The 16,999-nt window shown below is 46.6% G+C and overlaps 1 protein-coding gene across 2 annotated transcripts in view; it reads right to left on the bottom strand.

Annotated features, from left to right (window-relative positions):
* The window catches only part of SRGAP3 (SLIT-ROBO Rho GTPase activating protein 3), a 267,299-nt gene that overhangs the window by 110,258 nt on the left and 140,042 nt on the right, over positions 1-16,999 (bottom strand). For both annotated transcript variants that reach the window (XM_025375437.1, XM_025375438.1), the window contains exon 3: positions 9,590-9,752. In XM_025375437.1, the coding sequence (XP_025231222.1) occupies positions 9,590-9,752 (163 nt within the window). The remainder of the gene's footprint in view (positions 1-9,589; positions 9,753-16,999) is intronic.

Genomic DNA, 16,999 nt, shown 5'->3' with positions numbered 1-16,999 from the left:
CCATTTAAGTTTCACTTTTTAATTTTTTTTTAGGCAGAGTCTTGCTCAGTTGCCCAGGCTGGAGTGCAGTAGTATAATCATAGCTCACTGCAGCCTCGACCTCCTGGGCTCAGGAGATCCTCCCACCTCAGCCTCCTGAGTAGCTGAGACCACAAGCACACACCACCACACTTGGCTAATTTTACAAAAATTATTATTTGTAGAGTCGGGGTCTCCCTATATTGCCCAGGCTCGTGTTCAACTCCTGGCCTCAAGTAATCCTCCCACCTCAGCCCCTGAAGTGCTGAGATTACAGGTGTGAGTCACTTACAACTATGTTTCTACTGGGTTTTTTTCCTTTTCTTATTAATTTGTAAGAGCTGATTTTATATTCTGGGTATTAACTTTTTATTGATTCTGTGTATGCCAAATATCTTCTCCTTGTCTTGGCCATATTTTCTATTTATTTATTGTTGTATGGAAGATTTTTTTATTTTTATATAATGAAATTAATCAATATTTTCTTTTATGGTTGTGCTTTTTAATGCTTTCTTTAAGCAGCCTTTTCCCATACCAAGGTTTTAAATATTAAATGTAATCTACATTGTCTTTCAAAAGTCTTGAAGTGTTGCTTTTTACCTTTAGCACCTTAAGCTTTCCAGAATATATTTCTGCAAACTAAGGTAAAGGCCTTATATTTTTCCACATGAGGAATGTATATGTATATGTATGTATAAAATCAGCTCTTACAAATAATAAGAAAAGGACAAACAATCAGTTGAATCAGCCCCATGTACTAAGTAGTCATCCTTTTCCCTCTGATCCGTAATGCACCACTGTCATTGACCGAGTTTCCATATATGGAGGGCTCTGTTTCTGGGCTCTTTTCAGTCCAATTGATCAGTTGGTCTAGCCCTGCTCTAGTAATGTTTGACTATCACTCCAGAGGAAGACTTGATAGCTCATAAGGCCAATGCTCCAACAAATACCAAAAAACACATAACCTTGCGAGGTGCGGTGGCTCATGCCTGTAATCCCAGCACTTTGGGAGGCTGAGATGGGAGGATTGCTTGAGGCCAGCAGTTCAAAAACAGCCTGGGCAACAAAGTGAGACCCTGTCTCTACAAAAACTGGAAAAAAAAATTGCGGGGTGTGGTGGCATACCCCTGTAGTCCCAGCTACTCAGGAGGCTAAGGCAAGAGGATTTCTTGAGCCCAGGAGTTCGAGGCTGCAGTGAGTTATGATCACACCACTGCACTCCAGCCTGGGCAACAGAGTGAAACCCATCTCAAAAAATAAACAAACAAAACAAAACACAAAAAACAAAAATAAATCTCTATTGTCTTAATTTTCTTATGATCCAATAAATTTAGAAACTAAAAATAAGAAGCCTTTAAAAACAAAACCTTTGAAATTTTTTTAAAACCCAAACCTAATTCTGAATAATTTGTAGTCAAAGAAATTATAATGAAAATTATGAAATATTTATATATGAATGACAATGACAGCATCACTTATCAAAACTTCTGTGATACAGCTAATTTGTAGCCGCAATGGCATCAGTTTTCAATTATTCTTGTTTTCTAATGTATACATTTAAATGACATTTTCTAATTGGATGTAGCTGGCACACAGAAGCATTATTAACTTTTGTATATTAATCTTTAAGCAGCCATCTTGCTGAATTATCTTCAGCAGCAAGCATGACTTGCTGTTGGCTTTGATAATACCTTTTATCAGGCGGAGTTCCTATTTATTCCTAATTTGCTAAGAGTTTTTGTCTTAAATGATAAAAAATCAGAAGCATGCCTTTTAAGAGTCAAGGGTATCACTTCCCTCCACACTGTACTGGATGAAGGTCCTAGCCAAGACAATAAGGCAAGAAAAAGAAATTAGAGGTTATAAAAGAAGAGACAAGACTACCATCATTTAGAACTAATCAGTGAGTGGTTCCTGAGCATATTTTCTTATTTCTGACCCTTTGTTTAACCTGTATGCCCTGAAAAAATCTTCCTTCATCCCATCTCCAATCTCATTCTCATTAAATTTCTTCTCAAAGTCCAAATAATCATCCCAATAATAGCTAATATATATTATAATCAATTATATATAATAGATTATATATTTTTTTACATTATTTTATATATAAATATATATTATATATTATATAAATATATAATATATTTTAGATATATCAGATATAAATTATATATTATATATATATATTAGAGACAGGGTCTCTCTCTGTTGCCCAGGCTGGAGTACAGTGGTACAATCTTGGCTCGCTGCAGCCCCAAACTCCCAGGCTTAAGCAATCCTCCAGCCTTAAGCAATCCTCCAGCCTCAGCCTCGCAAGTAGCTTGGACTACAGGCATGAACCATCACACCTGACTAATTTTTAATTTTTCTGTAGAGATGGGGTATTGCTATGTTGCCCAAGTTGGTCTCAAACTCCTGGTCTCAAGCAATCCTCCCACCTCGGCCTCCCAAAGCTCTGGGGTTACAGATATAAGCCACCATGCCTGGCCTAATAGCTATAATATTATTTATAGATTGTTTATTGTGTACCGGGTAGACATTTTACATAATTTTTTAGTCTTTACAACAACCTTTTGATGGAGGCTATTATTAGCTCCACTTTGAAAGTGACAAAACTGAGAGAGTTTAAGGGATTAGGCAGAGCTCACACAGCAGGAAAGTGGCAAGACAGAGATGAAATCAGAGTCCGGCCCCAGCCTTGGCCACTGCACTAGACTACCCACCTCTTCATGATCCAGGACCCAGATTTTCCTCCCACTGGCTTCTGCTTTGGTGTGGATTCCGTCTCCCACTTTCCCTAAATCCTGCACATCTGCTATGGGCGCTGTGACACACCACTCAGATCCCCTTCAGGCCTGGGGAACCTATTCCCCAGCTGCAGGAAAGTGCTGCCAATGGACACCCTCAGGTGTCAGCCACTTTGGAACTGCCTTGGTTGCACAGGCATCATCTGCCCAAGCCCACAACCTCTTTTAGAGGGAACCCACATCCAATGACTACCCAACATGAGGGTTTAAAGGCTCAGCCTCCTCGCTGTAGCTCAGGACAACTCTGAAGGGCCCGCTTCAAATGCTGCTTCCCCCACCTCTAACCTTCCCGATCCCAGGTTAGAAGTTCTCCTCCCTCTGAACAAACTTCTGTGGCAATAACCATCCCTTTCTGCTGTATCTGAATGAGTTACCGCTTCACACCTGTCTCTGCTTTCAGACTGCACTGGAAGCTCCTTGAGGGAGAGGAGGGCATTGTGTCTGAGTCGTTTATCTATCTACTTTAGTTTTTTTTAATTAATGTTTTTGAGATATGGTCTCACTCTGTCACCCAGTGCAATAGAGTGATCACAGCTCACAGCAGCTTCAACTTCCTGGGCTTAAATGATCCTCCTGCCTCAACTTCCTGAGTAGCTGGGACCACAGGCACATGTCACCATGCCTGGCTAATTTATTTTTTGTAGAGACAGGGTGTCTCTGTTTTTGGTCTCAAATACCTGAGCTCAAGCAATCCTCCCCCTCAACCTCCCAAAGTGCTGGGATCACAGGTGTGAGCCACTGCACCTGGCTCTATCTTCTTTGGCGCCTGCCTTTACCACTGAGTATGAACTCTGGGGTTGGACACATCTGGATCTGAGTATGGACTCTGGGGTTGGACACACCCTAACCTCACCTTTCTTGGCATCAGTTTCCTCATCTGTAAAATGGGATAATGGCAGCATCTTCCTCTTAGGTTTGAAGAGTTAAATGTGTATAGAATGCTTAGCCCAGAGCCTGGCACACTGCAGGCATTTGCTCACTGTTTGTTATCTATAATTATTGTTTACCTACTGTCATGCTAGTGCTAATATATGTTTATTAAATGAGTTGGGAGTGCCTGATGATGACCGGCTTAGCAGGCTCTACTGGCAGAGTGACCGTTCGCGACTTCATCTCCCTGGGAGACGGTGGAGATTGGCTGAAGGCGCCTCATCCCTTGGCAGTGTGCCCACTCTGCTCTCTCCCTCTCCTTCCCCATGCAGGCCTCATAGCTGGACCCTCCAGCATGCACACCCTCACTCTACTCTCTCATGCAACCAAAAAATAAAATATAAACTTGGCTTTGAATCCAAGGCCACTGGTGCTTTTGATCTCAGTTACAAAGCAAGGCAATTATGGAACACAAAAAGCCCTGATTTATTTATGAAATGCGATGGACATCTTCGAGGCGGGAACGAGAAAACTCACTCAAGACCAAGTCCTTGTTGCCACACAGTGAATGGCTGCTTTCAAACACAAGCCCCCCACATGGCCTCGCTTCTCTGCAAAGAGTCTTTCCTCATTAGTGCTTCCTTCTAACACCACAGCTTCCAAACATCAAATTCACATCACGGCTGGGGCAAGTAATTAGATTCCGCAGGCATCAGAGCATAGAATAATGGATGGCTATTGTTAAGGAAGCTGAAGAAAACAGAATGAGACTGGAAATGGAATGGGCTTCAATACCCAGTTTCAGAAACGGTTAGTGGGGAGAAGGAGAGCAAGTGGGATGCGGACTGACCCTCCCACCTGGTGCAGCACATGGGGTAGTGGCTTTAGTCCTGGAGCTGGAGGTGAAAACCCGAGTTTGGAGTCAGACTCTGCATTTGCCAAACACGAACCTCAGTTTCCTCATCTGTGAAACAAGGAGGTTGGACTAGGACTCATTCTCTATGTATGGTCCCCAGACCAGAAGCATCAGTATCACCTGGGAATATGCTAGAAATGCAGGCTGGAATTTAAGAACCACAGTTAGGTAATGTTTAAAGGTGGGGTCACAAATTCAAATGTACAAAGGGCCAGAGAATCAAAATCAAGGGACCACGTAAGGTAAAATGCGGTAGCAGGGTCAGTGGAGTGGCAGAGACAGCGTGCCCAGGCTGCGGGGCTGGCGGCCACTCAGCTACCGCCAGCTGATGCCAAGTGTGAGTCCACGTGGGGCTGGTATAGTTAGAGCTTCTGATTTTGCAAAAGAAACACAAAATCGTGATTTTAGGAGAAATCTTTAAATGCTTAAATGTCAGCTTAATCTTTCTTAACATAGTATGGGCCAAGAAGATTATACGTCAGAGCCAAACTCAGTTGTGCACTGCCATTTTTCAGCCTCTGTTCTGAGTTTTTTCCTTCGACCTTCATCACAATAAACTCTACGCACTGGCTCTTGCCTCTCTCCAGACCCTGAACTCCCAACCTCCTTTCCCCATTCAGCAGGCTCTTATTCATATGCCAACACCCAACTCCAGGGGCACTTTCACTGTGAATTTATTCTCAACCCTTTGCCCCACTTTCCACCTCTCACAAAGAAGACAGAGAAGAATCAAACAGGAGGCCAAAGAATTGACACACAGAAGGTGACACCGAGGAGGAAGACATGGAGAAGTTACAAAACAGTCTTTTCCCACAGAGGAGGAATTAGGACCTCTTGGCAGTTACCCTCCTGCTGCTTGAAAAATCACCCAAATAAGGACACTGATCCCATTTGACCAGAATTTAACAAAACGAAGTTTTAGAAGGGTAAATATGAAGAAACACAAAAGCAGAAGTCAAAGGCTAGATTAAAAAACAATTGGTACAAAAATACCTGGGACTTTTTGCTGACCGAGAGTTCACTGTGTCAATCATGTGGTAAAACAATCATTAAAGAGGCAAACACTTTCACGGGTCTTATTATGAGAAATAAAGTGTCTGGACAGCCCTGCTCTGCCCTGAGCTGCTCAGACCTTCCTAGAGTATTCTGACTGGTTCTGAATAGTAACTTCTGTCAGTCAGAGGAGACCTGAAGCATGACTCAGGGAGAGCGACTGATATGGGGACAGAACACAAAGCCAAATTCCAGGAGGATGATGGAAGGAACCTGAGACATCTGCCCACAGGCAGGAAGGACCGGTGGATGGTCATGATTCCTGCCTTCAAGCAACTGACAGGTTTCGATGTGGGTCTGATCTGTTTGGCCCTCTAGGGATGATCAGGACCCGTTAGTGAAAACACTACAAGATTCCATTTCGGCATTTGGGAGAATTTTCTATTGATCACGGATGTCCCCACATGGAATGAGCTATTGTGAGAGGTAAGGAGCATTCTTTATTGAGGGACATCTAGCAGAGGCGTACAGCTGCTGTAGAGGATGATAAAAGGGCTGGAAAAGAGAGTCCAGTGGCCATCTCCTGTTTTATTTCTCCCCTCTTCTTGTAAAGGCACTCCTACTTTTCTTGGGGAACCACCCCTCACCCATTCTTAGTCCCATGGGTCAGGTGGAACTGAGAGTGCATCTGGCTTCAGGGACCGGTATGTTTCCTGGCCTGGTGAGGCAGAGCCTTGCAGCGCCGCAGCCACAGAAGCAGCCCAGGGTGTGCTCACGTGACCCGTGCTGGACCAATCAGAGACCAAAAAATCCCATTCTGTGAAAAGGGACTTGAAGCAGAGAGGATGTAAGCCTGGAGATGCCAGGGGCCTCTGGTTATCACATGGCGGGGGGCTGACTATGAAAGAGCCCCTAGCCTCCCCCCCGCCAAAAAAAAAGGGAAACAGAGAAAACAGGAGCAGAGTTGCAGAGAGACAGAATTCTAGTAACATCCTTTGTTCCCCTGAAGCCCCCCATGCCTGAAGCCAGGCTTATGACTAGTAAGATCCCTTTTTCTCTTAAAGCAGGGTAAGCTGCATTTCTGCTGTCTGCCACCGTAAGAGTCCTGATCACTAAAGATGGCCTCCTGGATCTCATTCAGTTTAATTTTACTATGGCTGATCCACATCTCACACTTAAAGCAGGGGCCACGTGCATGGGCTTCTGGAATTTGAAGTGCTGCCTCTAGTCATAAGAACAGACTCCACTTCTAAAGGGGAAGTAGAGAATCATGAAAAGGTAAGTTATGAAGTCAAACCACCTCCCGCATCAGTAAGAGGCTGGCAGGCGGGGCAGCTGCCCAGGCCAGAAGATAGGCACAGGACAGACACCTGGCCTAGTAGCCGCTCCCATCTCCTGCAGCCTCACTGCCAGAATGTGGCTTGGTAGAGCCCTAGGACCCCAGCTCAGACATGGGGAGTGGTTTCTGTTCTTAGGGATCACTGGCAAGCTACCATTTAATAAGCACCTACTAGATACCAGGCCTGGGGGACACTTGGCCCACCTCTATGTATTAAAGCGGCCCCCTGTGAAGTTGGCATTGTTACCATCTCCATTTCCCAGATGAGAAAACTGAGACTCAGAGAGACTTGCCCAGGGTGCAGTGATAGGCGGTTCTGAAACAAACTCCAAAAGCCCAGCCACGCTGCTTCCTGCTGGTAATGACAAGGGGCCCAAAGCAACCAAGTCTGGGTTCTCCTTGCAGCCTCCCAACACTTTACTTCCTCACCTGTAAAATGGAGTGAGTGAGGATCCCCAGTCTGACCAGAGAGCAGCCTCCATAGTTGCTTTGAGGTCTGTGGGAACTATTATTATGTAAAGAGTGCCGGCCACCGTTCCGAAATTAGGTATAACTGATGCAACACAAAGGGGCCGTGCTGTGCAAAGTCAGACAGCTAGGCTCTGTCCGCGCCTCTCTCCAAACCCCTGTGGGCTGGGTTATTTCCTTTGTTCCACAGGCACAGGCCTGGTAACAAGGCAGCCAGGAGCTCAGCTGTAGACATTTTTTTCATTATTTTCCACCCTGTTAACCTCCATCACAAGTCAGGCTGCTGTCAGCCTAAATGAGAACTGAAAAGATTTATCTCACTTGTCCCAGGGCTCAGCTCAGGAAAAAGACCCTTCATTTCCTAAAGGCCTGGATGACCCTTTCTCTGTGAGTCACTCCCACCCAGGAAAAAAGATGTGACAGCAGCAGCAGGCGGGGGCTGGGAATGGAACCAACACCCCAAACTTGCAGACGTCTGGATCACTTCAGTTTGGCTTTGCAAAGCACTGTGTAATTTTTTTTTTCTTTGCACTGTATTTACCTTCCTAATTATGTTTGCTTATGCAAATATGAAAGTTAGCCCACATTTCATAAACACAACCCCAGAAGGAGACCAGAAGCATATTGTGTGGCAGGAGAAAATTAGCCTGCGATTACAATTTTGCTATAGAAGTAATCCTCACAGTGGACAATCCAAACGCAGACCATGGAGAGATGATTATATTTTCAATCAACTCGTCCCCTTCTTTGTGCTTCTAGCAATCTCAGGTCACCAAACCCCTGAAACTGGCGCCTGGCAAGAAGAGATGAGCTAGATTCTTTTGGTGATAATAGTCCCTTAAATCTGCATAATAATAGTCAGCTTTCATGAGCATTTACTAAGTGCCAGGTGATGCTGTCCATGCTGTACACAGGAACAACAAGCCTGTTAATCCTTCCATCTGCCCATGGGTATTTATCTCTATCCCCATTTCACAAATGAGGAAACTGAGGCACAGAGCATTGAAGTAACAAACCCAATGATACACAGCTAATAAATGATGGAACCAGGATTAAGAACCCAAGAACTTAAGAATTCTGGACCCAGAGGCCACATCCCAAACCACTTTGTAATAATGCCACTCTCCCTGCACACCATTTGTTTAACCCTCACCCTCCCGGGAAGTAGCTGACCTTAACCCTGCAGGATAGACAAAGAGGATGAGTTTCACAGAGGCTAAATAACTTGCCCATTTTACAGACAAGGAAACTGACATCCACAAAAGTGAGTTTAGTTCTACAAACATTTGCACAGCACCTTGTATATGCCAGGCACTGTGCAAGGAACATGGGATACAGAGACCTCAGTGCTCCTTCCACACTCAGCTTCTGATTGTTTATATGGGTGAAACCTTTCTGAAGGCAATAAGGTACACTGTCAAAAGCCTTAAAAATGAGCATACTTTCAACTCTAAAATTCCCACTGCAGAAACTGATCCTAAGAAAGCAACAGAGAATGTGACAAAGAAGCTCACAGCAGTGTTATTTATAAGAGTAAAATAACAGAAATAAACTTAAGTGCTCAACAATAAGAGATTAAATAAATTAGGGTACATCTATATAATGAAATACTATGTAACCATTCAAAATGTTATAGAAATATACTTATTGATGTGAGAAAATGTAATATAGTGTTATGTAATTTGTTAGGTGACATAAGCAGGTAGTAAAATCATATATGCATTATGATCTGACTTGGAAAAAATGCATATGTACACTAGAATATATACACATTTAAGCACTCTCAGAAAATGTATTTGCATTTGTACACATAGAGAAATTCCTAGGATATCAAAGTGATTATCTCCAAACAATGCCATTTCAGGTTATTTCAATTTTTGTGTGTGTGCTCATCTCCATTTTTTTAAATTTTCTACAGTGAACATGTACTACTTACCTAGCCATGCAAAGGTTTTTATTTTTGTGGCAGTGATTGCTGAAGTGGCTAAGACCACACACTCTTTAAAAGGCACATCCAGGGTTCAAACGGGCTCAGCCCTCAGCCACTTGCATCCTTCAATGCACCTGCCCCTCCTGTTCCCTTGTCTCCAAACCACATCCCACCCTGGCTGGTATAGTGTTACCATGGGCCAGCTTGGGGCAAAGACCTGCGACATGTGGGGCAGCCTACTTGCCCACCTTTTTGAAGAGTCTGATGACATCCTCACTGATCTGGGAGAGGCGGACGATTACATTGTTCATGAAGATGTCATTGAGGGTGGCATGGTCTCGGCTCTCCCGCCGGGTCTGATGCAGAACCAGATACCAACAGTTCACAGGCGAGAGGAGGTACTGGTCCTTCCTGTGGAAACCAAGAAAGCTCAGGTTGGCTACATTGGAACTGTAATCAAACAGTGGTTTATGCTGTCACCCACCTCAGCTCTTTTGACTGCCATGGTGCCCCTTCAAGGTCAGTCTTGTTGTTACACATTATACAGCTGGGGAAACAGGCTGCAACAGCTGAAGGGATCCTCCAAGGTCACAGACCAGCACTGTGGCCAGAACTCAGGTCTTTGATGCCTATGCGGTTCTACTCTCCCACTGAATATGGTGCTTGCTCCAGGTACCTCTACCTTCTGGGAAGAAGCTACCTCCCCTGGGGCTAAGAAATACTAAACCAATTGTGTTTTAAATATTATACTTGTATGATTTCTGGAACTATGCAATAGAAAGAACAAAAAGTAGATACTTCCACTCCCCCATTCTGCCTCCCTCAACCCCTGTAATTTTCTTGGGTTCTTAACTTATTTGTTCTTCCCTAGGGATTGGCTTCTGTCTCTTGGGCTCTTGGAAACACATGCCTTTGCCCCTCCATGGAGCTGTTGGGAAAGGGGCTAAGAGGGTTCAGATTCTGTATTCAGGAGGAAGGGTTAAGGAAAATGCAAGTACCTACAAGACAAATAAACTCTTTGTCCTGCAGTGACTGATAGGTTATTAGCACTCTCTAGCTGCGTGTGATGCTAAAGCAGGGGTTCTCAAAGTGTGCTCCCAGACCAGCAGCAAAAGCATGACCTGGGGACTGGTTAGAAATGCAGACTCTCCAGTCCCACTCCAGACCTGTTGAGTCATGCACTCTGGAGGTGGGCCTGCAATCTGGGCTTTAACAAGCCCTCCAGAGGATTCGGATACTCACTCAAGTCTGAGAAACACAGATTCTTACACTATTGTTTCCCAAAGCTCAGGATGCTAATGAGACCAGAGAAAATCTGTCTCTTGGCTCTGCAGATGCTCCTCAACTTACTTTGGGGCTACATCCCAATAAACCCATCACAAGTTGAAGATATCCTAAGTTGAAAATGCATTTAGTAAGCTCAAACTACGGAACATCATAGTTTAGCCTACCCTACCTTACATGTGCTCAGAACACATTAGCCTGTGGATGGGCAAAATCGTTGCACACAAAGCCTATTTTCTAATAAAGTGTTGAATATCTCATGTAATTAGTTGACTGCTATCCTGGAAGTGAAAAACAGAATGGTTTTATGTGTACTTAAAATATGGTTTATACTGAATGTGTATCACTTTCACAACACTGTAAATTCTCAAAATTCGAAGTCGACCCATGGTCAAGTTGAGGACCACCTGCATTTGCAAAGACCCCTCTGTGAGCCTCAGGAAAGGGTGGATACACTGTTCTCCAGGAAGGAAGAGAAAGGGCAATTCAAAAGCGAAACCAAACCAATAACCTTTTCCTGCCACGCAGGGCACGTGTGCTAAAGCTCTTGTCCTCTGACCTGGAGTCTCTCCCTGACTCCTTTCCAGTGTGGAGAGAGATGTTGGAAAGGCAGGATGTGAGGGGAGAGGCCCTCCCACCACCTAAGGTGGCAGCTCAAGGGCCCCCCAGGCCTGCCTTGTCCCACCCCTGTCCTGAGTGTGGACCACCTCCCGGAGCTGGCCAAGGTTCTGCTCTCAGAAAACACAGCCTCCCACTATTAGCGTTTTTGAGGAAGGCAATTGATATGGTTTGGTTGTGTCCCCATCCAAATCTCAACTTGAATTGTATCTCCCAGAATTCCCACATGTTGTGGGAATGGTCTTGGGGGCCAGTCTTTCCCGTGCTATTCTCATGATAGTGAATACGTTTCATGAGATCTGATGGGTTTATCAGGGGTTTCTGCTTTTGCTTCCTCCTCATTTTCTCTTGCCACCACCATATAAGAAGTGCCTTTCACCTCCTACCATGATTCTGAGGCCTCCCCCGCCATGTGGGACTGTGAGTCCAATTAAACTTCTTTTTCTTCCCAGTCTTGTGTATGTCTTTACCAGCAGCATGAAAATGGACTGATACAGCAATTCTGCTGACTCCCATTATGACCACATCCACCTTCCCAAAGCCAAGCAGAAGGACCTCTGAACTGCTGTCCCCACCCAACCCCCACCACCCATCTCTCCCTATCTCCTGGGGCTTGGGAAGGTAGGTGGGGGAGGGCTACCTTGAATTCAAGGAATTTTTCTTTTTCTCACCAAATGTGCTAAAAATCTATCTAGGCAGCAGAAATTTGAGAGAAGAAAATTAGATTTAGATAAAGGACGGGAACTATCTAAGGAAAAGGGGGGACGATGAAGCATTTAAAACACTGCTGTGAAACAAACGGATTTCTCCTTAGCTTATAGCCTACAGAGAAAGCCAGGACACTACAATTAGACCCCAACTAAGAATCCCTCAACATCTACTGTGTCAGGTCTTGGGTGGGCTCTGGGCACCCAAAGGTGGCCGTGATGCACACTCTGCCTTGCAGGGGCTCACTGCTGAGTGGCTGCATCAGAAAAATAGAATTAGAGAGGAAGGTGGTTCCGGTCTGTAACAGAGACACACACAGAGCATGGGTTCTGCTGGAGAAGCTGCAAAAGGCATCGTTCTTCTCTAGTGCATTCTGGGTACCAGGAACATGGCCCCTTCTATTCCCACTGGAGCCTTCACGCTTTTCCTTCTATCTGGAATACCACAGTCCCTGCTCTTCTCATGAAAGCCTGTTTCTATTACTGGAGGTTCAGCTTAGATAATACGTCCCTAGAGAACACTCCCCTGACCACACGCTAAGGCAGTGGTTCTCAGTGTGGCCCCTGAACCAGCAGCAACAGCATCACTTAGGAACTTGAAAATACAAGTTCTCAGGGCAGCCCCAAACCACGTACTCAGAAGCCCTAGGGCTGGGCCCAGAATCTGTGTTTTAACAAGCCCTCAAGGTGACTTGGATGCATACTCAAGTTAGAGAACTTCTACTTAAGGAGTTTCCATCTCTCCCCCTTACCCTACTGTGAGCTCTTTGAGAGCAGGGATCATTTCCATTGTGTCATCATGTCCAGCACCCAGCAACGTGCCTGCCATGTAGCAGATGCTATGGAAGAGAGACCCATGAAAAAAGGTTGCATTTGTGCTGGGTCTTGAAGGATGGGTAGGAGTTTTTCAAATGGTCAGAAGTCAGAGAGAGGGTGGAATTGTGGGTACAAGGAACAGTGGGTACAAATATAGTGAAGTAGCTCAGAAGAGCTGGAATTCTGAATATGTTAGTGGAGGACTGTAGGACATGAGGCTGGGGATACAGATTAAAGGCCCAATTGTGTGGGACACTGCCAGACTAAGGGGGTGGGACCCCTTATCTTTTAGACCACGTAGTTCTCAACCTGTCCTGTATGCTAGAATCACATGGGGAGTTTTAAAAAAAAACACCAAGACCCAGGCCCCATCCAAGACTAAATCAGTATATCTGAGGGTAGCGCGTGGTACTCATATTTTTATACTCTCTAGAAGATCCTAATGTGCAGCCAGAGTTAAGAATGCCTGCATTAGGCCAGGTGCAGTGGCTCACGCCTGAGTCCCAGGGATTTGGGAGGCTGAGGCAGGAGGATCACTTGAGTCCAGGAGTTCAAGACCAGCCTGGGCAACAGAGCAAGACTCCATCTCTACAAAAAATTTAAAAATTAGCCAGGCGTAGTGGCACACACCCATAGTCCTAGTTACTTGGGAGACTGAGGTGGGAGGATCACTGGAGCCCGGGAGGTGGAAGCTGCAGTGAGCTATGATCATGCCACTGCACTCCAGCCTGAGTAATAGGCAAGACCCAGTTTCTAAAATAAATAAGAATGTCTGCTATGGGCAGTGGGGAGTCATGGAAGTTATTTCAGCAGAGGTAGGATATAACCAACATGTGTTTTGGCATGATCATGGAAGGCAGATTGAAGGATGAAGGGATGGATGGGTAGGTGGGTTGATGGTTGAGCGGGGATATGGGGCTTTTGGTAAGAGGACCAGGCAGGAGGTAATCTTGGTTCAAAAGAGAGATGGTGAGGCCCGGGTATGGCTTGTGGCCAGAGAAGGATGGACTTGAGAGACTTCTCAACAGGAGAGCAGATCCTCTTGGAAACTTCCTGGAAAGAGCAGAGAGAGGAGGAAGGAGCAGAAGGTGATTCCGAGGCTCAGATCTCAGGCGACTGGGTAGATGCTGATGACATGAACTGAGATAAGAACTGCAAGGGGAGCAGTAGGTTTGGACAGAAAATGCATTGCTTGTCTCATTTTCACTGCTTCCTAGGTGGTGATGGAAATGGAAAGATTAAAAGAGAGATGGGATAATTGAGCTGTTACCTAAATTACTTCAGGGGCTTAGCTGAACCTGGGAGGCAAGAAGTGAACAGCACCAGGGAATTAAATGTGCAAAATTATGGAAGCCACAGCCAGAAGGTGAGTTTCAGAGGGAAGGAAAAAGACAAGTGATCTGGAACTGATGGGGAACTGCTGGGACAGTTTGGGGACCATTAACTAGGTCATCTAGCCAGAAAGATGAGATGAGAGGAAGGGCAGAGAGGACAGCACTGTCCTTATCAGAAGCTGCAAGCCAGGAGGCAGTGTGGTGTAAGACAGAATTGCAGGAGGCACAATGAGCCAAGGCAAGGAGGAGGATGTTACCCAAAGCAGCTGAAGACTCAAGTTGAAGTGAGCAGCTGCTGCGAAGATTCCTTCCAGCCCTCGTTCACTCCTTGCATTTGTGTGTCTGTGCTCGGCAGGACTAGGTGCTGCGAGTGCAGTAGCAACCAAGGCTGCAAGATCCTGCCCCACAAGTCTTCCACTTGAGTAAGGAGATTCACAAGGAACAGAAAGTGGTGAGGCAGCCTCATCAATGCTGTCATGGGAAGGAGGCTACGGAACAGAGGGGAGCCTCCTTCCCAGATCTGGTGGTGAGGTGGGCATGCATGGCTTCCTGGAGGAAACACTTTCTAGACAGAACTAAAGATTGGACTGGAGTTTCACAGGGAGGAGCCTTCAAAGGGGAGAAACGCGATGAGCAAAGGCCCAGGGAGGAGCAGGAGAGGGAGAAGCAGGTAGGCAGGGGGCCCAAGCATGGTATTCTGGGGTAGGAGAGTGAGGACAGCAGGTGAACATGGAGACTGAGGCAGGGGCCACTTGGCAAAGGGCCTGTAACTCTCATTAGAGTTCGAGCTCCGTCCTGAGGTCAGCAGGCAGCCCTTGAAGTGTTTAGAGGAGGGGAGTGAAAGGGTAAAACTGCACTTTCAAACTCTCACTCTGGCTGCTGTGCAGAGCTGGGGGCCGGGAGAGAAACTGAGGGATTCAAGAAAGGCTTAGGTAGGAAATTGACTGGACAGGGAGATTGACGGGATGGAGTTGGAGCTGGAAGTTGGGAGAGAGCAAAAGATGTCCAGGATGACTCCCCAGTTTCTGGGGATGACTGCCCAGTTTGGGCACCTGGAGGAGCAGAAGGAGCCTCTGTGGAGATGAAGAGGAGCAGGGCAAGGGTGGGGCGGGGAGGGAGGACGATGACTTCAAGTTGAACAGGACGAGTTTAAAAGGCCGTGGGGCCTCCAGATGGAGCTATTGGGGCTGGAGAGACAAACATGGAAGCCAGCAGCAAGGAGTTGGTTGCTATTTAAAACCACAGAACAACAAGGAAGGCTTTACAAATGCTGTGGCCACATGGCAGAAGAGGTCAATCCCCGGGAAGCCTGGCAAGGCTGTGGCCGAAGGGCTGGGGCAGAGCCAAGCCGCAGCAGCGCCTCCCCTCCTGCTTCCCTGAAAGAGGGCAAGATGAGACAATGTGCAGCCCAGCCTTCTCTGAGATGCCGTCCCAGGCCTGCCGTCCGATCAGCGGCCCATTCTCTAGGTCCATCCCAGCATGGGAACTGCTGGTTCTGCACCCCCACCTTCTAGTCCTGGTTCCCTCCTGTGGGGCAGGTCATTTGTAGTCTAAAAGACTGGGCTGAACTGTCCAGGGCCAGGGTCAAAAGTCGCTCTGTAGAAAGCTGGTATCTGTGGCCTTGGCCACAGTGGTACCAGGCAGGCTCTCACCATGACTGAAAGAAGAAAGAAGGCCCACAGGTGGGACTCAGCACAGCAGTAGAGGACAGAAAGCCACCTGGACGTGGGCATGGGTGTTCACCAGTGTCTGCCATGCTAGCTGTGGACTCTGGGCAGGCCACCTATCCCCTGTGGCCTGGCCACTCACACCATGGAGTCACTCTGGGCTTAAATGCCAGAAGAGAGCTCTGCAGTCATTCTTCAGCAGTTCATGCATTCCATACATTTTTGTTGAATATTTCATATAGATCAGACCCCAGGGACACAATCTTGAGCCCAGCAGACACAGTTCCTGCCTTCATGGAGCAGAGAGTCTGGTGAAAAGACAGACACCCACCACTAGCCCAATAATGTGGGTAGAGTTAGAAGTGCAGAATGTGCTGGAACAGACGGGAGCCTGTGCCATGAGTGCCTGTAACAAGGGGGCTGGCCTGATTTTTGGGTCACTGAAGTGTCCCCAAGGAAGGGGTCATTAAGTTGGGCTCCAAAGGAAGAGTTGGAGGATGCTAGTGAAAGGGGCTGGGCAGGTAGGCTGGCGGGAGAAGGCTCCAGGCAGAGGGAACAGAATGGGCAAAGGCGCCTTGGGCGCAGAGCTTGGGGCATTTAAGGAACTAAGTAAAGAACAGGCTGGGTGGAGTGTGAGGCAAGGCAGAGGAGGAAGAGGGTGCAGAGTGAGGCTGGAGGGGCCTGCAGGGTCTCATGCACTCCATCCTGTCCCCATCTGGCTCATACTGGGACTGCAGGAGGGAGGAAGCACGAAGGCCGCGGACAGCAGAGCCGGACACAAGGCTGAAGAAAACTTGAGCCTCTGCCTTCTCTGTTCCCGGGGTTGTTTGCCCCTTTTGAAAGCGGAACCCCTTTGACCTGAGATCCAGCTCTCTGTGCCAGCAGCCACTTTTGTCTTCTGCAGCCTCATTTTTGGAAGACGTCAGAACGAATGAGGGCCAGTGCTCTCGGCCAAGGCACTCAGAGCGACCCTTCTGCTTCTCTGATCTTTTATGCAAGTGTCGACCCAGCAGGCAGAAGCTGCTGAACTAAGACATCACGTTAGAACTTTTGCATATGTATGTATATATTTTCTTTTTTTATGGCCAGAAAATAGCAATGAACATTTCTGGTGAGTCACAGCTTTCTTTCTTTGGCTAGGGGATCTGGATATGAGGTTCCAGGAGACTGCAGCTAGGGGAGCCAGGCCTTGCCAAGCTAGTGAGTTGGGAAAATGAAATTAGCAGTGAGCC

This window comes from Theropithecus gelada, chromosome 2, assembly GCF_003255815.1.
Source record: "Theropithecus gelada isolate Dixy chromosome 2, Tgel_1.0, whole genome shotgun sequence".
In the NCBI taxonomy this organism is placed as follows: Eukaryota; Metazoa; Chordata; class Mammalia; order Primates; family Cercopithecidae; genus Theropithecus; species Theropithecus gelada.
This window is presented reverse-complemented; position numbering and strand designations above follow the sequence as displayed.